This window comes from Elephantulus edwardii, unplaced genomic scaffold (assembly GCF_000299155.1).
Source record: "Elephantulus edwardii isolate Elephantulus edwardi_28Jun2011 unplaced genomic scaffold, EleEdw1.0 scaffold00092, whole genome shotgun sequence".
NCBI classification, from domain to species: domain Eukaryota; kingdom Metazoa; phylum Chordata; class Mammalia; order Macroscelidea; family Macroscelididae; genus Elephantulus; species Elephantulus edwardii.
The window spans coordinates 12,432,619-12,456,209 of record NW_006399842.1 but is presented as its reverse complement, the minus strand read 5'-3'; the positions used below and the strand labels follow the sequence as shown (position 1 = coordinate 12,456,209).

At 44.7% G+C, this 23,591-nt stretch overlaps 1 protein-coding gene across 1 annotated transcript in view; it reads left to right on the top strand.

The window, feature by feature from the left end:
- Positions 1-23,591, top strand: part of ZNF618 (zinc finger protein 618) — a 226,180-nt gene that overhangs the window by 183,480 nt on the left and 19,109 nt on the right. The window contains exons 4-9 of the mRNA XM_006890719.1: positions 1,741-1,818; positions 2,449-2,487; positions 7,068-7,157; positions 8,204-8,239; positions 8,342-8,419; positions 16,739-16,828. Coding sequence (XP_006890781.1) covers positions 1,741-1,818; positions 2,449-2,487; positions 7,068-7,157; positions 8,204-8,239; positions 8,342-8,419; positions 16,739-16,828 — 411 coding nt within the window. The remainder of the gene's footprint in view (positions 1-1,740; positions 1,819-2,448; positions 2,488-7,067; positions 7,158-8,203; positions 8,240-8,341; positions 8,420-16,738; positions 16,829-23,591) is intronic.

The following is a 23,591-nucleotide window of genomic DNA, read 5'->3' as shown; positions in this document are numbered from 1 at the left end:
GAGAATTGGCGGGCAGCGTGGCAGAGTGGGCGGGGGCGGCAGGGAGGGAGTCGGGTCATTATTACACAGTGACAGATGAGTACAACAGCACAGCCCTGTGGATTTATGGGGTCCCCACTGTGTGCCAATCATGGGGCTAAACAGAGAGAAATATACAACCCGCTCTTTGCCCTCTGTGTGTTTATATTTTTTCTTGGGTGACAAGGGTAGCACGTGTACAAACCACTGAATAACAAACAGCTAAGTTCCAGGATCGTGTTAGGACGTCAGCGTGCTGAGGAGAGATCCACAGTAGGAACAGACGCGCCAGCTGTGTGTCCAGTACCTTCTGGGTGCCCCAGGCCACTTGTTTTATCTCATTAATCCTGGCCTCAGTCATGAGATGGAGAAATCATATTCCTGTTTTGCACGCGAGGAAATAAGGCTCAGGCAGCTGCAGAGATGACATGCGTGGGGCAGTGGCCGAGAGCTCAGTGAACATCTCTGACTGGCTTCAGTGCTCTGCTGGCTTGATGTGATGTGCCCAGCACACAGCCAGTAAGCAGGCTATGCATCCAGACGGGACAGACAGGGGAAAAGGGGTAGATTGTGGCCACCACTCACCAAGTGCCTGGTGGTGTGCTAAGAACACTATTCACATTGGCTTCTAACTTTTTATTAATCTACCTGCACTGTCTGCATTTTGCCAGTGAGGAACCAAGACTCCTTCCTGGCCTGCTTCAGTCTAACCTGTGGTTTCCATACCAGGCTGCCGAGCCTCCAGCTTCCCTAGACCGCTAGACCTGGGGTGGGGTCAAAGGCCCCAGGCTCATGCTCCTTGGTGTCCTGGGCAGGAAGGTGGGGCGTGGGCTCGGGGGAAGTTGGGCTCCGGAGGAGGGTGTGGACAAGCCTCTGCTCCCAGAACTCGTGCCAGCCTGGCTTGGTGGGTTCCACGTGGTTCCCTGCTGTGTTCTTTCTCCTTCTTATGGTGGTGTCTCCCCTGACCCGTCTGAAATGCCCACAGAACTTGGCTTTTAAGTTTACCTGTTCCCAGGAAAGGCCTGGAGCCAGGTATTCCACCATCTTCGTCTCTGTGGCTGAACACTTCTGTAGTAGTGCTGGCTACTTCCTAGGGACAGGGTAGGGAACATCTGCGCCCGTGCCAGGGGTTGCCCTACAAGATAAAGGCTTTTAGCCCCATTTTACAGAGGGCAGACTGAGGATTAGTGTGTCTAAAGAAATTACCAGGGTCGTTCTGCCGAGTTGCAGGAAGAGGATAGGACCTGATTCACATCTGACTCACAGCCTATTCTCTTCACCTCTGCCCTCTCCTGGTAAGGAAAAGAAAGAGCTGCGAACCTGCTTGTGCATTTAAATGATGATTTCCTTATGTAGGTACAGTACCCATTCAGCGTACTTTTAAGCTCAACTTTTACTCTTTTCATGATATAGTAAATATGAGAAAAAGCTGAAGAAGTTATCCTTTGTCTTACCAATTTGGAAATGGAGTAGTGTGGGGTGCATGGTGGCTTGTCCAAGGTCACCTGCAGAATCAGATGCAAACCCTGGAGATCTAACCCTGGTGTCCTCCCTGCTGCCTCTGTCCCTGCTGCTGGGAATGGATCCTCCATGAGGCTGTCCCCATCCCAGGACATGAAGTCAGTGGTGCACAGAGAAATCTCCCTGGGTCCTGGGATATCCTGGTTGCAGTTGTTCCTCTCAGGGCCAACTGACCAGTCCTTCTCCTTTCCTGTTTCCCAGGGTCCTATGAGTGTGGAATCTGCGGCAAGAAGTACAAGTATTACAACTGCTTCCAGACCCACGTACGGGCACATCGAGGTGAGGCGGACACCCTAGAGCAGAGCCAAGGGGCTGCATCTCCCTAGTCTCTGTCCATTTTCCCACCAGGGCTCTGTCTAGGTGATCCCCGGGTCCCCAGAATACCTGTCTCCTTGCATCTCTTTCCTCTTCCTGCAGTAGGAGAAGGCACAGGGTGGAGCAGACCCTTCTCCCGGGGTGCATCCAAGGGCGGGAGGTGCCTGCCAGCCACAGGACCAGCTGGCAGGCCATGGCTGAGAGTGCTTTTCCTGTGTGCTGGGCAAAGTCCCAGGTTGTCAGATCTCCGAGGATATTCAGGGAGATGAGTGTACTTGCTGAGTGAGTTGAACACTCTTTCTGAGAGTCAGATCAGGACTGGGTCTCCTGGATGGAGTAGCTGAGACTGATGTACAGGAGAAGTTGGGCCCACCTTACCTGAGATCCTGGGAGGCAGGGAGGAACAGTGCTGGCTCAGGCCCTACTGACGTCGAGAGACACGAGGAAGCAATCTGAGCCTTTCTCCTCGACATCTTTGCAGCGCTCCACCCGAGCTGAGATAGCTCTCCATGACATTGCTGCCCCTGCTCTCTCGTCAGCACTGTCCCTGTACTGGGGTCCCATCTCCTCACCCAATTCCTCTCTCTCTTGCAGACACTGAAGCCACCTCAGGGGAGGGAGCCTCCCAAGGCAGTGAGTATTTCCCCTCCTTGTGGACTGATAGGGGCTCGAAAGCGAGAGATAATTCTATTTCCTCCCCCAGGACTACCCAGAGTGGCCTCAGGGAGACACAGGGCTGTGCTCGAAGCTTTGGAACAGTGAAACCTCCCTTAGACAGCAAAGCCAAGCTTCAGAACCCGGAATTCCGTAGCACGGTGCCTGCCTAATAGCAGTGTGTGCAAATACTCGCCAATGATACGAATCAGCTGGGGTGCTCATAGTATTAACATTTCTAACAGCCAAAAACTTCCCTGAAGCTCCCCAGTGGGTCCTAGAGGCTAACAAATGATGTTCCCACAGAGGAGTATCACACAGGAGCCAGAATGAGTGATTCTAGCTCCACACAGCAACTTAGATGACTCTTAAGAAAACGTTCCATGAAAGAAGCCCAGCACAAGGAATCATTCTAGGATTCTTGGTGCATAGACCACAAAAGTGGAGCCTTTGGGTAAAATGGTGCTAATGGTCAGCACACCTAGCTGCTAACCTGAAGGTTGGAAGTTTGAGTCCCTCAGAGACTCCTTGGAAGAAAGGCCTGACAATCTACTTCCCAAAAAACCTGTGTGGAAGGAATAACCAGTGTCACTGAATGTGCATGGAGGACCTGTTGAATTGGTGTACCTATTACTGTGCAGGTTCTTGGCAACATTATAAAGGAAGAAATAAAACCCTCTGGTTTTCTGTTCAAACACAAAGGGTCACAGTGACTTAAAGTTGTTTCGGCAGCTAGGTTGGTTTTGACTTTAAAGTACAAAAGCAAATGAAGCTAGTTGCTATTGTTAAAAGACAGCTCAAACTCAAAAGCTCACTGTTTTCAAGTTGGTTCTGACCCACAGCTCACCCTCCACAGGGTTTCTGAGGCTGTAAATCACACTGGAGGAGATTGTCTCTCTTTTCCCCTCACTAATGGATTCGAATTGCTGGAGAGATACACCTTTGGGTTAATAGCACAACTCCCTGCGGACTGTGCCACCAGAACTCCCTAGAAAACAGATAACGCACTCATCCACTCAATGGCCAGAGAGTTGGAACTAACTTACAGCTAATCTTCCTTGGGTTTCTAAGGCTGGAAATAGCCCAGCAGAAGATTGCCCACCTTTCTCCCTCAGAGCCATGGTGGATTCGAACTGCCTTTGAGACTGAAGACTGTGCCACCAGGGCTCCCTGCATGACAGGTGGTAGTTACAGTTAGAAGGGGGCAGAAGGGAGCCCTTTTTGTTGTTGTTGTTAAGTGCTGTTGAGTTGAGTATGACTCAGCGTGACTATACGAACAGCAGCTCTGAACCCTGTCCTATCCTGGGGGTTCTCTGTTTTGCATGGGATACTGATTTTTCTGGGGTGTTCAAGTTTTGACTATTTAAGGAGCTGTGTACTTAGACACTCTGGATGCTTTTCTATGCCAGTGTTCAGCTCACTTTTTCTGGAACGGACCAGCCAGTAAATGTTTTTAGTGTTGCAGCCTGGATGTCTTTATCCAGAGGGCTCAGCTTTCCAGTTAGGCTGAGCACAAGTACAGCCAGAGACGGTACCGGAGCAGATTTAGTACCAGACAGACAGGAGGCAGGATTGGACCCTCAGATCACAGTTTGCCGACCCCAACTTACATATTTAATATAACTCAAAAAAATCTTTTAAAAGTCATAAACATTACCAAATGTTGTGTGCCATTGAGTTGGAACTGACTCAGAGCTGATGCTCTGACAGGTTTTCGGAGGCTGTAAATCACATGGGAAGAGATTGCCCATCTTTCTCTTGGGGAGCAGCTAGTGGATTCAAACTGCCTGCCTTTGGATTACCAAAGGAGAAAAGAAGCCCCAAAACATAATATAACAGAACAAAGCTGTTTGATGTGGTGCCTGTGGTAACAAAAATCCCAGACCTACTGTAGTCTGGGTGGTGGTTCTTCATATTGACCCCCGTTGGGTTTCCCAAGCTGGGCATCTTTATGGAAGGAGACCCCATATTTTCTCACAGAGCCATTGTGGATTCAAACTACTGGCCTTTCTGTTGGCAGTGCAACATATAATGTACTATGCCACCATGTTACTGTCAGGGGCTACAGAGAACCTTAAATTTACAGGATCTTAATAACATTCTCTCCTAAGGCACCTTCTCACACTCTGTGTTCTGCTTTTCTCACTGTCCTGGAGGCAGGCAGGCCCCAGATCATTGCTTTATAATCTGAGTGGAGTCCAAGGCTCCAGCACCTGAGGCGCTGGCTGGAGGCCCCGTAGCAGGGAGGAGGAGAATGCTTGACCCTCTCCCTACCCATATCCCTGCCTGGGCCAGCCTGACCCCAGGCATCGTTTTCCCTCAACAGTGCCCTTCTTTCTCAGCACTGATGGTGAGCCTGCAGTCAGGCACGTGTTGAAAGGCCTTCTTCGTTTCTCTTTCCTTCCTCGGCTATTCTGGGTCCTAGCCTCTCCGGCATTCCCTCAATGATCTGTTGTGTTCTGCCCTGGCCTCCCTTGTCTCACTCCTTGCTGGGTGAGGTCTCTGGAGCTGGGGGTATTTTTAGCCCTTCCTCCCTGTGGTGTTCCCTCTATTGTGCTTTATTTTCAGTCTCACCCGGCTCCCTGGTCTACCCCACTGCTCGGAAAGTTCATGCCCTCAGCCATTAGCCTCTGTACAGGAGCCGGGCCATGGGGCTGATTGAGAATGTTATACCAGCCTGCCTGTTCTGCAGAGAGTTGCACTGCTCAAAGACTGCACTTTTCTTGTGGTTTAAATCCATCCACGGGAGAAAGATGGACAGTCTCTTTCTGTGTGGGATACAGCCTTGGAAACCTGTTGAAGGGTCAGCTATGAATCAGTTCCTATTCTACACTTGAGTCCCATCTTGCAGATGAGGACAACTGAATCCAAGACAGAAGATGGCATACAGCTTGTTAGTAATGAGGTGTATAGTCCCGGGATCTCCCCCCTTTAAGTATTAGAGAAATAGTCAGTGGCATCTACTTCCTAAACAACATGCCTCCAGAAAACTCTATGAACTTTGATAAATGTCGATAGTTATAGGAAGGCTTTTCAGGCCTTTTGTTCATAGTGTTGCTATGAGATTGCTGTAAGGCAATCAGCAACAACAACAACAACTTAAAAGCATAAAGAAATTCCTACTTACATATCTCTCAGCTAAAAATAGAAAATATTAATTACTCAGTTCTTGTACATCTCATATGTTGAGTGCCTTTGCAAAACAATATTGGATTCCATTTATCAAGTGTCTATTGTATTCTATATTAGGCATTATAGTTCTCTACCTTTAATATAGGGAGCTCTGGTGGTGTAGTTCATAAGGAGTTGTACTGGTCACTTAAAGGCCAGACTCTGGTAGTTCGAATCTAGCAGGGGCTCCACAGCAGAAAAATGAGCACTCTTACCTCATGTTGTTTACAGCCTTGAAAACCCCATGGCAGGGGAGCTCTGAGTCAATTTTGACTCAGTGGCAATTTAAAATATTATTATTATAAAACAGGAAGCAAGAGTTTGCTATTTAAGCCATTTCTGAGTGTGTAATTCCATGACATAGTTCACACTCACCATCTATGCTACTGTCACCACTCTCTATGCCCAAACATTTTGTCACCACAGCAGTAATGTCCCATTTCTCTCTCCCTTAGTACCTAGTAACCCCTAATATACTCTGGTCTCCTTGCGTTTTCCTATTTTAACTATTTCATATAACTAAGATCCTTACTAAATCAACTCTTGGAGATATATGCACTATTATTATTCCCACTATACAGATGAGAAAACTGAGGCACAGAGGGTAGGGAGCATGTCAAAGACCACATGTGACTACACGTGAAAGTGGTAAAGTTGCTAGTGTAGGGGAGGCGTTTCAAGGGCAGAATTAGGAACAAGGCTCCAGGAGAGCATTCTTCAAGATCTCATCTTTTAGGACCACCTCTGAAGCTCCCTTTCACATCCCTCACCAGCCGTGAGACTCGGGGTAGGGACCTCTGGTCCTCAGTTTCCTCTTGCATAAAATGAGTTGCTGACTCCCCTCTCTGTAGCACCGACTCACTAAGGAAAGATATGGGAGGTGGCTGGCCCATCTCGCATGGTAAGCATCCAGCAGGAGGTGGCTGTAACAATGAGCTCTCAATTAGTACCTCACATGATTTCTGGTGTAGAGAGCTATAAATGAGGCTCATGCAGGCTTTATTTGAGAGGTGTCTGGGCAATCACTTTAAGGTTGCCTGGTGTCCACAGAGTATGATCTGGACCTTCCCATATTCCATCTAAACCTTGTGGAGGCAGAGAGCACCATCATCTCCATCGTCTGCCCACACTGGGAGGTTGGGGCTGACACTGAGGCTGGACCGTCAGGTCACCCAGGCCTTTACACACAAGGGGAGAACTTGGCATTTGAGGGAGTGAGGTGTGCCAAGGATCACAGCAGCTTGGAATCTGTTGTCCATGTGGCTAGCCAGCTGAGGGTCCATTCATAGTCCTGTCTTTGGTCTGTGAGGCACATGAATTAGCCTGTAAAACCCTGCTCGGAGTGCTGGAAGCTCTGGTGACGGTGTATGTCTTTCCGTCCCTCACAGACAATTTCAGGTACACGTGTGACATCTGTGGGAAGAAGTACAAATACTACAGCTGTTTCCAGGAGCACCGAGACCTGCACGCGGTAGATGGTGAGTCAGGCCCCTCACTGATCAGGGACACAGCAACTCAAAGAGGCACCTACTCTCCAGAGCGGCTTGCTGGCCCCACCAGCCCCTGCCCTTCCCTCCTTCCCTCCCCAGAGAAAGGCCAGGTATCCCCCAGAACCACAAAGCAAGTGACCAACCCCTAGGCCCTGCTGGGACGTGGCCTTTGCAATACAATGCTTGGCCTTGGAATTGTAGACTATCTGAATCTCAGGATTAGAACCTCAAGGATTACACTCTAAGAACACAGATGAGGGCTGGAAAAGACACTTGATTGGCTACAGGTACTTCATGGTGGGTGGAGGGCGGTCCTGGTGGAAAGCTCATTCCCATCATGCTCTGTATCCACTGCTCTTCAGGCTGGACCAAGTGAAATGGCCATGTGTTTGTAGGTCAAAACCAGTCGAAAATTGACAACCCCACACTGAGTCGTTTAACAGTCCTCTGTTGAGTATTCATGTGCTCTGCTGAAATTAAACCAATTTTTTACAATAAATGATAGTGTTTAAAACTCAGATTCTGGAGTTTAAAATTATAACAATAAATTTCTTAGAAAATGTGTTTTTGAAATCTTGAGATTCCAGAAATAACTTCTGGGACCTGAGAGGGATCCCAGGGCCCAGCTCCTCCCAAGATGTGACAGTCAGCATCCTACCACCTAAAACCAGGGGCCATTCAACTTCTTCCTGCTTCTTTTCCTCTCTTGCAAATTTCTTCCTCTTTTTACTGCTCTGGACTCCATGAGGTCTTGCTGGGCACCCAGAAAGACCTCCAGGAGTGGAGGTGGGAGGGCTAAAGCTATGAAGAGGGGCAAGGGTCAGGACACAGGCTTCATCCTATTTGGGGTTTGCTTGCCTATAGCCTGGGATCTCCTGGGGCCTCTGCACTGGTCTGAGCTGCCTCCTGGACCCCTAAAGAGAAGAACTCGCTAGGACTATGGATGGGAGTGTGGGCAGGGGCAGCTGTCAGGACTAACAGGGCTCCTGTTTGCTTCTTTCCTTCTGTGGCTGCTGCTTCCTGCCTGGGCACAGTGTTTAGTGTGGAAGGGGCCCCTGAGAATCGGGCAGGTAAGTTCCTTGGGGAGTGCTTACCTCCCCTGTCCCTGGTCTTGGGGGGGCTCCCAAAGAGCTGGGTTGCCAGGGTGCTGAGGGCCACATGTTCTTCCACAGACCCCTTTGATCAAGGTGTGGTGGCCACTGACGAAGTGAAGGAGGAACCCCCGGAGCCATTCCAGAAAATCGGACCAAGTATGCGGGCCTCTCCGGGGGGTGGGGCAGGGGAGGGACTGGCCGAGGGAGGCCAGGCTGAGGCCAGCCACTGGAAGGGGCAGGAGTCCGTCATCCTGCAGCAGTAGAGCAGGTTAGTGAGTGGCTTGCTTAGCCCACCCGCCAGTTGGGCCTGTGAGTCTCAGGGTTTTAGTACACGGTCAAGGTCAGAGCAGTGAGGACGGGTAGGCTGGGGGCTGCTTGCTGCCTCCCTTGCTCTCTTGCTCAGTCCCTTTGCTGTCCATTAGCCGCTCTGAGCCTCAGGCTCCCCATCTGTGGAGTGAGGAGGAGATTCCCCTGCAGGTTTATTGGGGAATTAAATGAAATCATAGACAGAAACCACTTAGTAGCACAGTGCCTGGTACATAGGAGATGCTCAGAAAAATCACTCTTGTCACTGTCATCTGAAAGGGTTTCTCCGTGATGCAAGCTGTCCTGAGAAGCCACATGTAGATACATTGTCCTTGTCCCACGAAGCCCCTGCAGGCAGGAGCCGTACACGTAGTTTTCCAGTGTTTGGCAAGCTTGTCCTGAGTGTTGTGGGGATGCAGCTGTGATCAAGACACATGTGGCCTTGCCCTTGAGTAATTCACATAAGAGGGAGGGCAGACTTACAATATTACAGTATCGAGGGAGACACAGGACGCATGCATAGAAGTGTTGAGCACAGGAATTACTCATAGCATAATAAATGAGAGATATTACTGAGAGCTAGACCAGACTGTGGCTTCAGAACCAGCTCAAATGTGAATCCAGCTCCATGCTTAAAATAGCTGTGTGGTACTCTACACAGTTTCTAATCTCTATAATCTTCTGTTTCTTCATCTCTATAATGGGGATAATGAAAATCAAATTCTACTCTCGGGATTGTTGTGGGAAGGATTAGATGAGATGAATTGATATTTGTCAAGGAATTAGCACAACAACTCATGCATAGAAAGCATTAAGTAGTGGCACTTACTAATTATCCAAGTAAGCAAGTGGTGCAACAGTTAAGCACTGGCTGCCAGTCAAACAGAATGGAAGTTCCAACCCCCTTTCCACCCAGCTGACTCTGTGGGAGAGACAGCCTAGCACCCCCAAGTCCCTGTGAGTCAGAATCTACTTGACAACGCTTAGGAACAGTATTAAGCCAAGAAGATGCTGAGCAAGGAAGAACTCACTCTGATCACCAGCTAATGCCAAGACCTTTAATGGTCTTTGCAGTTACTTGCTATGCCTCAGAGAGCTAGACAATGACTGAGGAGGACAGAAGAAGAATTGATGCCTTTGAATTGTGGTGCTGGAGAAGAGTCTTGAACATACCGTGGACCACCAGGAAAACAAATAGATCTGCTTTGGACAGGGTGAAACCAACTTTCTCCTTGGAGGATAGGATTTTGAAACTCTGTCTCACAATCTGTGGGCCTGTGGCCGGGAGGGACCAGTCCTGACAAAAGGACATTATGCTTGGAAGGGCGGAGGGGCAGTACAGGAGAGGAAGACCCTGGATGAGATGGATTGATACAGTGACTGGGGCAGTAGGATTAGGTGTGTCAGAGTCCGTGAGACTGGGTCAGGATAGGGCAGATACATAGGGTCGCTATGAATCAAGGGTGACTCGAAGGTACATAACAAGAATGCGAAGACCTTAGCTTGGAAAGATGGAGTTACCATGCTTGGAAAGAAGAAGGATCGGTGAAGGAGAGGAAGACTCTCAGCAAAATGGACTGAAACAGTGCCGAAAGCAATGAGCAGTAGTGTATCAGAGAGAAGGATGGCACGGGATAGGAGGATGGGGCAGGGCTCAGATTTGTTGTCCACCAGGTCACTATGAGTTGCACTCAACTTGCTGGTTGACAGGAGCAACAACAAAGGGGTTATCGTAAACTAGGCAAATTGTGGAACTGCAGTATTATGAGTAATCTGGATTCAGCTCACAGCATTCTCCCAGCTTGCCTTTGTAGAACTGAATTTACCAAAACACTATGAACTGTTCCTTGTTAATACCTGTAGCAAGAAGAATACTATTTCTTAGGCTTTTATTTTCTTCGTTCAAGCAGGTCAGTGCAACAGAGACCTCAAGAAAAAGCCAGAAGAGGCACTGTGAATTCTGAAGGGACCAATTAGTTGTTTTAAGTAAAGCTCTGAGTCAGGAGGAAAAGGAAAGTCCCTCCTGGTTGGGGCAAATGTGTTTAATATACTTGGCTGCTGATTAAAAGTTTAAAAGTTCAAGTCTACCCACCGGTGCCTTTGAAGACTTGCCAGTTTATTTCCAAAAAATCAACCGTTGAAAAACCCTATGGAGCGCATATTCTGATACACGTGAGATTTCCCGAAGTTGGGATAAGCATGGCAGAAGCTGGGTTAGGACAGAAGACAATTTGAATCCCTGGCAACAAGCATGCTGGAGGTACAGCTGCAACACATTAGCGAGGTGATCTACAGTGTTGGGTCATGGGATAGGAAGAAGTAGGAGCCATCATGAAGCAGAGATTCATTCCCTACATGGGATCCTCCTAGAAGGAGACTGAACTGCAAGTTATAGGTTTTAGCCAGCTATTTAGTGCTTGTTGGTGTTGACTCATAGCTGACCCTCCAGTAGGTTTTCAGAAACCATAAATTGCACAGGCAGAGATTTCCTGTCTTTCTCAGCTGGTAGATTTGAACTACGTGCATTTCGAATGGCAGCACAGCTCCTTATTAATAGGCCACCAGAGTTCCCTATCTGAGGATTTTACCACCTTGAGAATAGAGAAAAGGTGAGAGGGGGAGCAATTAATTCATTTTGTTTCTTGAAAGAGAGTAAGTCTATACTTACTTGACTTAAATACTTGCTTTTCATGCCTGTGTAAAGATGGGAACTTGAAAAGGAAACAAAATATGTGAATTATAAAACTTCTGCATAACAAAGGAGAGAGAACTTGGGGAAATTCTGAGTAAGAGTATGCCTTTCTGTCAAAAAGATGTGGAAAAGCCAGTGGGGAAAAATCTGTTTGACAACCTTGGTGAAGTATAAGATAATGTAACCTTTGTGAACACCACCAAGCCTGAATTTATAAGGTTAAAAAGAAACAGGATAAACTGATATAGTATCAGATGCAGGATAAGGAGAAGAGAGAGATGAGGAAGGATGACAGGGAAGCTGGAAATACAAGAATAATGCTAAAATCTACATGACACTGAGGAGCAGAATCAATCTGCAGGAATTGAGTTATTGGTGTGAGAAATAAACTTACATAGACTTAGCTACTAACTGGAAAAGTACTGATACATGTGCAGAGCAGAGAGAGAACCAATTTCAAATAATTGATGATGTGGCACAAGTGGAAAGGAAACAGAACTGCAAAGATATAGTAGAAGAAAACATTTCCGCCTAGTTGAAAGACCTCTACAGGTAGACCTGTACATGCATGGCTCATTATGTATCTGATCGAGTCAAGAAAAGGAAACTTTTACCTAGATAGACTGTAGTACTTTCTTGATCTACAAATACAAAGAGGGTATAAAACAAAATAACTCGAAATTATATGAGTATTTAGGTGTAAAAATCAAATTGTTGTTGTTATTGTTATGTGCCATTGAGTCACCTGTGACTCATAGCACACCAGTGTACACTTGCTCTGAAACCTGCCCTATCCTGAATCAATCCAACTCATCCCAGGTCTTCCTCCCTGCACTGTCCCTCCTCCCTTCCAGCGTGATGTCCTTCTTCAAGGACTGGTCCCTCATGGCCACATGCCCCAAAATATGTGAGACAGAGCCTCAAAATTCTTGCCTCCAGGGAGCATACTGGTTTCACCCTCTGCTGGACAGGTTTGTCTGTTCTCTTGGCAGTCCACTGTATATTCAACACTCTTCTCTAGCACCACTATTCAAAGGCATCGATTCTCTTCTCTCATCCTTAGTTATTGTTCCACTTTCATATGTCATAGCAAGTAATTGCAAAGTCCATGGCCTGGATCAGGTGCACCTTAGTCTCCAGACTGACATCATTGCTTTTCAGTACTCTAGAGAGGTCCCTAACAGCAGATTTTTCCAGTGCAATTCATCTTGTTATTTCCTGACTCACAAATAAACTCAAGGTGAACTTTCCTCATATTTCTCTACAATACTAAATGCCAGTAGACAGTGGAACATTTTGAAGGGGAAAGATTGCACTCTTAAGAATTTTTTTTCAATCTGTCTGTGATTTATGGATGTTGTTGTTGTTGCTGTTTAATGCCGTTGAGTCGTAGACGACTCATAGCGACCCTATGAACGAACAGCCCGAGCACTGTTCGTACATAGAGTTTCCGGAGGCAAGCCATTTTGGAAGTGGATGCCGGTTCTGCTTCCAGGATTTATGAATAGAGGGGGAAATTATGAAAGCTCAAAAGCATATTCCTTCACCTATCTTCAAAAATTATTTGAAGGATATAAACCAATGATAAAGCAATTTCAAGGGCTCAGATATGAGGAGTTCATGGTAGAAGAGAATTTGTGGTGGCTACTAAAATCAATAAATAAGATTATTATTGTTTTATGTGCTATCAAGTTGGAACTGCCTTGTAGCTGACACTTCCAGTGAGTTTTCAGAGACTATAAATCACATGGCAAGAGATTGCCCATATTTCTCCCATGAAGCAGCTGAATATTAAAACATTATCATTCTGACCATAAAATTGAATGAAAAGCAAAAGGCTATTCTAAAGCAAAAAATAAGAGATGTCTGAGTCCTTGTCATCAAACCAGAATCAACTCATAACTGATCCTGTACTGGGCTTCCAAGACTGTAAACTGCAAGGAAGGAGATTTCCCTTCTTTGTGGAAGAAAGATATTAGGTGCCGTCAAGTCAACTGCAACTCATGGTGACACTATGAACCGCAGATCTGAACCATACCCTGTTCCATGTCATCCTCACGATCTTCGATACACTTGAGCCCATTGTTACAGAGGAGTTAAACCAGCTGTGCTTTGAGTGTGTTCCCCAGATCAGCATCAGCATTTACTGGAAGGAATCCTGTTAGAAGTGTAAACTCTTAGGCCAAACCCAGACCTGTGGAGTTGGAATCTCGGTGGGGAGGGGAGGGGTAGCAGTTGGTTAAAACAGTCTTTCTGGGTGATGCTGATATAGGCCAAAGTTTGAGAAGAATGGGTTGAACTACCTCTCTCAGTAGAGCTAGATTTAGCAATACCATTCTCTCTTGCATGTACTAGTTAAAGGAATATATTTTATAAACTGTCTAAAATAATAGTAAGTATTGAGAGAGGGGAAGTAATATAGAGAATAATGGTAAAACAAAGAAAGCACTTTATCAACTGAAAAATAAGGGAGCAGCTGGAAAAGATGGAGCATAAAAATCAAAATAACATAAAACTAGAAGAGTCTTGAACAGACCATGGACCACCAAGAAAACAAACAGGTCTGTCTTGGAGAGAGTGAAACCAAGTTTCTCCTTGGAGGCTAGGATTTTGAAGCTTTCTCACATATTTTGGGCATGTGACCTGGAGGGACCAATTCTTGGAGAAGGACATCATGCTTGGAAGGGTGGAGGGACAGCATAGGAGAGGAAGACCCCAGAAGGCATGGATTGATACAGTAACTAGGGCAATGGGGGATAAGTGCATTGGAATCAGTGAAAATGACTCAGGACAGGGCAAGTATCAGAGCTGCTGTACAGAAGGTCACTATGAGTTGCAGTTGACTTGATGTCACATAAAAACAGTAAATATCCCATGGACTGTCAAAAGACCAGATATATCTTGGAGAAAGTACAGCCAGAGGGCTGCTTGTAGGCAAAGATGATAAAGCTTTGTCTTGTATGTATTGGGCATGTTGCTAGGAGAGGCTATTCCATGAAGAGGGACATCATGCTTAGAAAGGTGGGGGTTCAGCAAAAGAGAGAAGATCCTCAACCAGGTGAATGGCACAGGATAGCACAGGGTTTTAGGTCTATTGTTTATAGAGTCACTGTGAGGGAGCTCTGGTGGCCTAGTGGAGAGAAGCTGTGCCTCCAGTCCTGAAGGCACACTGTTTGAGGCCACCAGCTGCTCCTCGGGGGAAGGATGAGCAATTTCCTTTTGTGCAATTAACTTCCTCTGAAAACCTGCCAGAGGGTCAGCTGTGGGTCGGTTCCAACTCTATACAACAATAATGTGTACACACACAACTCGACAACACCTAACAGTAACAGTAAAACTAAATCAGTCTTAGAAATAAAAGTAAGTGATACCATCTCCTAGTTCAGAAGGCAAAAATTTCCAGGTTAACATGAGTCTAATAGTTGATCTCACTAGACACATACCAGGGAGCACTGGTGGCCTCCTAGTAAGGAGTTGAACTGCCAACCCAAAGGATTGCTATTCAGATCAGCCAAGGAGTACCTCAGGAGAAAGGTGGGAAGTCAACTCCCATGCAACTGAAAACTTGCTAGCTGCTCAGCGGTGAGTCAGCTGGACAGTAACAGTAACAGACGACACATAACCTAGTTAAAGAGGGTCTTTTATTCTGAGCTTAAGCTTTTCTCTCAGAGCACTCTTTCCTCCTCCTTTATTTAGATTGAGTTCTCTGTTAAAGTCCTCAGAACACTGTCTCTTTAAGAATAATTATCTTACACTTAATTTCAAAAGGACTGCTTTGGAGATGTAACTGTTGTTTGCTGATGAGTCAGAACCACCCCAAATTGCATGGGAGGAGGATTGCTCATCCTTTGCTTACAGAGCAGCTGGTGGATTTGAACTGTGTGCCTTTGGGATTACAGCACAGCTTCTTATCACTAGGCCACCAGAGACCCTCATTGGAGACAGGGAGAACTATAAACGAGGTGAAAAAATCAGTTTAGAAAACATTCTCGTAATGCATAACAATGTTGGCATCCTCAATCTACCAGGAAGTCTTAAAGATTTTTAGAAAGATAAACTGTCCTGTTAAATCAGTGTGATTTTCTTTTCTGTCTCTTCCAGACTGTCAACTCTATTAAAACAGGTGGCATGACAGTTTTGTGCCAGCACTTAGTACCCCAAACAAATACACTGCCACTGAGTTGAGTCCGACTCATGGCCACCGTCCCTTGAGTTTCCAACTCATCACGAGAGCAAATTGCCTCATTTCCCCAGGGAGCAGATGTTAGATTGGATCCAGTGGCCTTTTGATTAGCAGCCTAACTTGTAACACATGATTGTAACAACCCTCTATCAGGTTTTTGAGGCAGTGAATAGAGTAGGAAGGAGGTTCTGAAAGTCAAGTGATTATTAAAGAAATTAGGATTAATGCTAGACAGGCTAATAAAACAGTATCATTAAATGCTAAAACAGTAGTTGATAAATGTGTTCTACTGTTCTAGAAGGCTTGTTAAAGATTGCTACGTTATACTTATAGAATATCTGAATCACAGCTTTTTTTAAAAAAATTAAATTCAGAGGAAAAGTTACAAATACTATAAATGTCCCTTCATTATAGAGCTCATTCCAAAGTCCGTTGGGAATCATACTGTCAATAACTGCCCATTCAGATCTGTACTTATTGATTGGACCAGATGTTCACTAAGTATTGTCAACCAAGTACACCCGCCTACAAAGACAATATGCATCAGAGGTGCCTATCCCAAGGCCAGGAGCCAGACAGAGGAGATGGGTGTGGGTGGGGACCAGGACAGAGGGCACCATGTGCCTCCACCCGAGGGGTAGCTATTCCTCTTTGTTTAGGGAATGATTGACATTTAAAATTTTTTTGGTATTTATCAGTATTTTATAATTTTCCCCCAGTGAACAATATTACATCAGAAATTTTTAAGAAGAAAGAAGTTAGGCAGTGCCAAAAGAGAGGTAAAGATAAAGTCTGGTGGGTCTTGAGAGGAAGAAGTGACCCCTTGTGCTGGGGGGTGGAGGTTGGGCAAGGCAGGCCTTGGAGACAAGGGGGACGCATGTTTGGCCATTGCAGAGGGCAGAGTGTGCAAAGGGTGTGATAGGCTGGCTTTCACCAAATATTTCCTGAGCACCGGGACAAGGGGTGGAGTGTGGAAAGCAAAGCAGTGTGTACCAGGTACTGTTCTAAGCCCTTGGCATATGTATTTAATCCTCAGAGCAATCCTATGAGGGGGTCTTGTTATTATCCCCACTTCACAGTTAGGGAGACTGAGGCACTGGGTGGTTAAGAGACTTTCCCAAGATCACACAGCTTGAAAAGGCTGAGTTAGGAATTGAATGGAGACATTTCTGACTTGAGTCACAGCTTGTTCCATTTGGAGGTCTCAGCGGGGGAGGGAGTAGATTGTGAAGGGGCTGCTGCTTCTGGGTGGGGTCCAGATGTCCATTTGCACACCGTCTTCCTTCTTGGACAGAAACCGGCAATTACACCTGCGAATTCTGCGGAAAGCAATATAAGTACTACACACCCTACCAGGAGCATGTGGCCTTACACGCCCCCATCAGTGAGTACTGCTCTGCCTGGGGTCGGGGAGGCTATGGGCGGGCGTGGGCCGGCTTTAGTGCACAGCTCTAGAGCTTTGTGCCAGGGGGCGGTAAAAACAAATGTGAGTTTATTCTGTGTTGGTCCATAGCAGTCTCTAGGTCTAACCTCAGGGCCACCTTACTGCAGTAGCCAGGATAGATGGGAGGACCCTACCCGGAACCCAGAAAAGTTACAGCTCTCTTGACAGACTTGAGGTATTAGACTTAGAGGCGGGGACCCATGTGGAAATGGGGTGCAGAGTAGGTATCATTTGTTCTTGTCCCTCAGTGGCCCTCTAATAAATCATGTGGTTCTAGAGTTTTCATTTCTAAAGCCAATACGGCATGTTAGAGCTTCAGTCTGAACTAGTGCAGGGACCAGCCACCCCTATCCCTACCTCCCCTGCTTTCTTTGGTGAGCAAGATGAAGGTAGCTGCCCTGTCTCTTCTTACTAGTAGGAAGAGTGAGGAAGGGGAAGAAGCATGAGGCTGGAGTTGGAAGCCCTGGGTACTAGTCCCAGGTGGGCCACAACCTTGTGTGTGCCTTCGGAGAGCCCCAACTCTGTCTCCGGACTACTTCCTCACTCCTCCCATGGCAGGCAAGTACAGGCATCCTGGATGCCTATAAACCTGTAGCTAACTTCCAGCTTCTCTGAGATTTCTGAGGAACATTCTAATCTTAGGTCTCTAAGGGTTTGAGCTAGAAGAGCCCCTCTTTCCCCAACTGTTTGTTGAGATGAAGATACACAGTCCTGGCAGGGACAAGCTTAACCAGTCACAAGACAATAGAATAAAATATTGAAGGGCGTATTTAGAGATGTCACTGTTTGATTTCTCAGTAGAGCTATCTACCCCATTCTATGGGTGAGAAGACATAAGTCCAGGCAGAGGAAAGGAATTGTGCACTGGGGGCTCATTTGGCTTAAGACTTCCTGAAGAGGCCTCTAACCCTCCTGCGGACCTGACAGCAGCAGTAGGTGGCAGGCTTTTCCCAGTGAACACAAATTAGAGTCAGGAGGAAGAGGTGGCCAGCATCTGGAGAACTGTGTAGGCATCTGTCCCAGGAATTCAGTCTGGTGGTCAGAGTGTCAAGGATCAATGAGACTCTCCACATTGAAGAACTTATGCCCTGAAGTTGGGCATTGAGCTAAGATTCTGATCCTGACTTGACCCTCAGTTGCTGTGTGACTATGTTTACGACTCTTCTTCGCTGAGCTTGAGTGACCCATCTGTGAAAGGTCTTGAGGCCTTCTCAGCATAGGGATCTGGATCTCCGGTATCTCCAATGTGAGGTGACCCTGAGGCAAGCAAGTGGAAGAAACCATCTCCAAGAACCCACCTACCACTCAGGATGCATGTGCTTGGGTTCCCCAGTACCCACCACACAGGGTGCCATCTGTGAAGCAGCCTCTACTCCCCAGCACCTGGAGCTGGTGCTGAGTCTTTAGGGCTGTGCCTGAACTTGAGTTCCATGGCTTATATTCCTCTAGAGATCCATCAGTCAAGAGCCCTGGTGCCTGGAAGCAGATGCTACCCACATGCACTTCAAGTTAGATACTAATTACGTGGCCACCCTGTGATCTTAATGTCCACCTTTAAAGAATATCTTCAGGCTACTTTTGCTCTTCTCCCAGATGACTCTTCCTAGGTTAACCTGAGCAAGGTCATGGAGTTAATAAGAGGAAGTGGCTGACTTTGAACCCTGGCAGGCTGTATCTTAAATTATGATCTGATCTTACTCCTTTGATAGTTCAATGAGAAGGGAAGCATCCCTTGATTCCTCACTTCTTTCCTAAAATGGTATTTCCCTCTTAAAATCCTATCTGGGAGCAGGGGGGCAGGGAGATGGGTTGGGAAGTCCTATCTGCCTCTCTTTCTACTCTTCACTGAAATTTGTGGCTTATTGTATCACATGTGTTTAAAATACAAGTTGAGAGGTGAGGCTTAATCACCCAACAGAAGATTGAGTCTCTAAGAGTGATGTACACATTCACCCCTCCTTTGACTCTGATCTCGAGGTTTTAGTCCCTGGGTTTGGTGTGGGGACGGGGGCTGGACTTGATTGCTTCATCAAGTAATGTCCAGAATGGTAAGAATATCTGAAAGGATACTCAGTCCAGGCTAGTGTGGAAGAAATTCTCTCTCATGGAATCATTTGGTTTGCATGCTTTTTGTATCTGGTTTGCTTCGCTCAGTAAGATATTTTTAAGATTTTTCTATGTTTTATCTATCAGTTGTTCATTCTTTTTTTACTGCTAAGTAGCATTCCATTGTATGAAAATACCACAGTTTGTTTAGCCATTTGCCTGTGTATGTTCATTTGGGTTGTTTCCAGTTTTAGGCTCTTAGGAATAAAGTTGCTTTGAAAATGCTTGTACAAGATTTATTGTGGCCATATGGTGGTGCTCCTTTCTCTTGGATACACACCAGGGAGTAGAATTGCTGGGCCATAGGGGAGATTGTGTTTAACTTTTTAAGAAACTGGCAAACCATTTTCCAAAATGGCGGGACTGTTTTACATCAGCTGTATGTGGGGTTTTTTTTTTATTTTTTACATAATTTACATTCCCGTCAGCTCTGTGTGGGAGTTCTATTTGCTCCATATCCTTGCCAACATTTGGTGGTGTTATGCTTTTTAATTCTCACTATTCTAAAGGGGCCAAGCTGGTATTGTGGTGTTAATTTGTATTTTCCTGCAGACAAATGATATTGACTGTCTTTTCATTTGTCTGTTGGCCACTTGTGTATTTTACTTTGGATATTGGAGTCGTATGCCCATTTTTTTGGTTTGTCTTTTCGGTTTTAAGTTGTTGAGGTGTCTTTTATATTCTGTTACCAGATGCTTTGTCAGATACATATATTGTGGATGTTTTTCCAGTTTTTGGCATACATATTGATTTTTATACAGTGTCTTTAGATAAGCAAAAATATTTTCATTTTTATTAAGTCCAGTTTATGAATTTTTTTGTGATTATATAATGCTTTCTGAGTTGTGCCCCCAAAATTCTTACCTCTTTCAAGATGATAAACTATCTTCTATATCTATTAGAAACTTGATCAAGTTCATTTCTGCATGTGTGTCTGTAATTGACTTCAGATAAGGCTTGTATATGATAGCAGACACAAGTTGAGTTCATTTTATTGCATACAGATAGCAGCAGGTTGTTCCAACACCATTTGTTGAAAAGATTATCTCTTCTCAATTGCATTGCACTTGAACTTCTGTTGAAAACTCATTGAATGTCTAAGTAAGTGTAAGTTTATTTCTGTTCCAGTAATCTAGTTGTCTTTATGCCAGTCCCACATGGCCTTGGTTATTATAACTTTATATAAAATAAGTTGTACATAAAATATTGTCCAGTTTTCTAATTTTATTATTTTTCAAGATTATTTGGATAGTTTAGGTATGTTAGAGTTTTCTTGCCAGTTACCAAAAAAGAAAAATTACAAATGAAATTTCATTTGCGGTTACATTGAATCTATAGACCAATTTTAATAGTAATGCATCTTCCAATCTATGAACATGGTATATCTTTCAGTGTATTCAAGTTTTTATAAAATTTCTCTGAGCATTTTTTAGTACATTTTCAGAATGTCTTTCAGAGGTCTTACAAATCTTTTATTACATTATCTCTAAGAATTTCATGTTTTGGATACTATTGTGGATTTGTATTTTATTTTCTAATCACTCATTTTTATAACACATTGTAAAAAGATCAGGGCCACATGGGGAATGCCTGATCTTTACCACCTTCACAGCAAGGAACTGTGCCTGTCTACAACATCAGTAACGCAAAACCAATTCTCATGAGGTTAGACATGTCCCCCATCCTCCCATGACTCTTTCTTCTCTGAAAGACTTGAACTGTCTGTGTCTTTGTGTTGGCAGCACAACTCTTTAACCACTAGGTCACCAGAGGCCTCTGCTCTTTGATTAGAGAAAGAGTATTTAATGTTTGGATTTTTTGGCTTTGTTTTGTGTAGTAGATGTCCTTTGCCCAAATGAGGGAGTTAGTTCCTTTTTAGCTCTAATTTTCTGAGAGTTTGGGGGGTTTTTTACCAGGAATTAATATTGGATTCTGTCAGATAATTTTTCTTGTGTCTCTGAGACATTTTGTGATGGGAAAGTCTGTGATTAGAGACCTCTCTAAAGTGCAACGATGTCAGTCTGGAGACCAAGGTGTGCCTAATAGAGGCCATGGTCCTTGCAATCACTTGCTATGCATCAGAGAACTGGACAATGACTAGGGATGATAGAAGGAGAATTGGTGCCTTTGAGCTGTGATGTTGGAGAAGAGTATTGAGGGTACCATGGACTGCTAGGGAAACAAACAGATTCATCCTGGAAAGGGTGATGCCGGGCTGCTTCTTGGAGGTAAGGATTCTGAAGCTTAATCAGACATACTCTGGACATGTTAGAAGGAGGGACCAGTCCTTGGAGAGGGACATCATGCTTTGGAGGGTCGAGGGACAGCATAAGAGAGGAGGACCCTTGATGAGATGGATTGATTCAGTGACTGGGGTAATGGGGGTAGGTGTGTCGGAGTTGGTGAGATTGGCAAAGGATAGGGCAGAGTTTAGGGCTGTTGTACATAGGGTCGCTAGGAGTCACAGGTGACTCGACAGCACATAACAACAACAACATCTGTTGAGATGTTTGTTCCTGGGATGCATCATGTTAGTTGATTGTGAATGTCACCTGCATTCCTGGTATAAATTTACTTGGTGTATTATTATTTTAATAAGTGATTTACAGTAAATCTTTTTCTATAATGTTGGTACAAATTGCTAAAATAATTTTGACATGTCTGTTTATGGGTTGTAGTCCTTCCTCTTTAATTTCCTGAAGAGTTTGGGTAGAATTGGTACTATTTCTTCTGTAAATGTTTGGTCAGATTTGACTTCAAATGCATCAGTCCTAGAATCTGTTTGTGAGGGTTATTTAGGAATCTCTTGCTATCTGTAGATATTTGAGGTGGTCCACACGCCTTCTTGTCACTGATTTCTAATTTCACTCCATCGCGACCAGAGAACACAGCCTCTTGACTTTGAAATTTTTTGAGAGATGTTTTATGACCCAGCATGTGATTTATCTAGCTGAATGTTCACTTCTACTTGGGAGGGGGAAAAGTATCTTCTGTTGCTGAGTGTAGTATCAATGAAGTTAAAGTAGATGCAGAAAATGTTCAAATCTTTTGTCCCTTTTCTCTATTTTTTCTTTTTATCTGATGGGTATTGAGGGGGAAAATGTTAGAATCTTAATCTATGATTGTGGATTTCTCTATTTCTCCTTTTATTTCTGTTGACGTCAGATTCCTGCTGCAGTTCTTTTATGAAGAGCCAGGGTCACTTAGAACAATTAAGTCTTGGTGGATTGACTTTAATTGTTCTTTATTTACTTCTGGTAATAAGTCTTATGCTGAAACCTACTTTCATGATATTCATATAACCATTACAGCCTTCTTTTGATTACTATTCAAATAATCTATCCTTTAAAAAAATTTGGCTTTATTTTTAAAGTCTGTACATATAGTCAGTCCTTGCACTTTTCTCCAGCCTAACAGTCTCTGCCTATTAGTCAAAATGTTTAATCCATTTGCATTTAACATCATTCATTAATATAATTGAGGTTTTTATCATTTTACTGAACTTTCTGTTTATTCCATTCATTCTTTCCTTTCCTTTTTTCTTATTTTCTTGCCTGGCTTTACATCTATCAGTCCGTTTTCCCGTGCTCTGCTAGCTTTGTAGCTGTGTAATTTTTATTTTATACTGGTTACTCTATGGTCTTTGCTATGCATTTAAGAGCTGGACAGTGAATAAGAATGACAGAAAAACTGATGCTTTTGAGCTGTGGTGTTGGACATTGGTACTCAATATCCCATGGACGGCCAAAAGAACAAACAGACATGTCTTGGAGAAAGTGCACCCACAGTGCTCCTTGGAAGCAAATTTGACAAAGGTTCATCTCATCTACTCTGAGCGTGGTGCTCAGAGAGTTTATTCCTTGGAGAGAGACATCGTGCTTGGAAAGGTGGAGGGTCCGTGAAATAGAGGAAGACTCTCAGTGAGATGGATAGACGCGGTGACTGCAACAATGGGCTGAGGTGTGTTCGAGAGGGTGAGGACGGCTCACAGTAGGGTTGGCTTCAGATCTGTTGTTCATAGAGTTGCTATGAGTCATTCTTGACTTGATGACACCTAATAACTATATGGTTTATAACTTAACTACAGTCTACATTGTACAAGGACACGGCCAATTGACTACATTTTTGTCTTTTCAACCGGTCTTACACATATGTATTTAATTTGCACTGAAAAAAATATTCTTTTTGCTTAAAAGTGTTGCCTTTTAATGAAATTTTAGAAAGACTTAAAGATTGTCTGGCATACTTACCATTTCTTATGTTTTTACTTCCTTCGTGTAAATCTAAATTCCACTTGTGGTTTTTCTTCACTCTGAAGAGCTTCCTTTCACGTTCCTCGTATTGTAAATCTGTTGATACAGATTTTTTTAATCGTTTTTAATTTCTCCTTGGACAGCTCTGGTAGCCTAGGGTGTAACGTATCAGGCTGCTGATTGAAAGATGGCAGTTCAAATCCACCAGCTGTTCCTCAGGAGAAAGGGGGGAATTCTCCTCCCTTTCCTGATTAAAGCACTCAACAAAATAGGATTAGAGGGGAATTTCTTCAACATAGTAAAAAGTATCTATGAAAACCCAAGAGCCAACATTGTTCTTAATG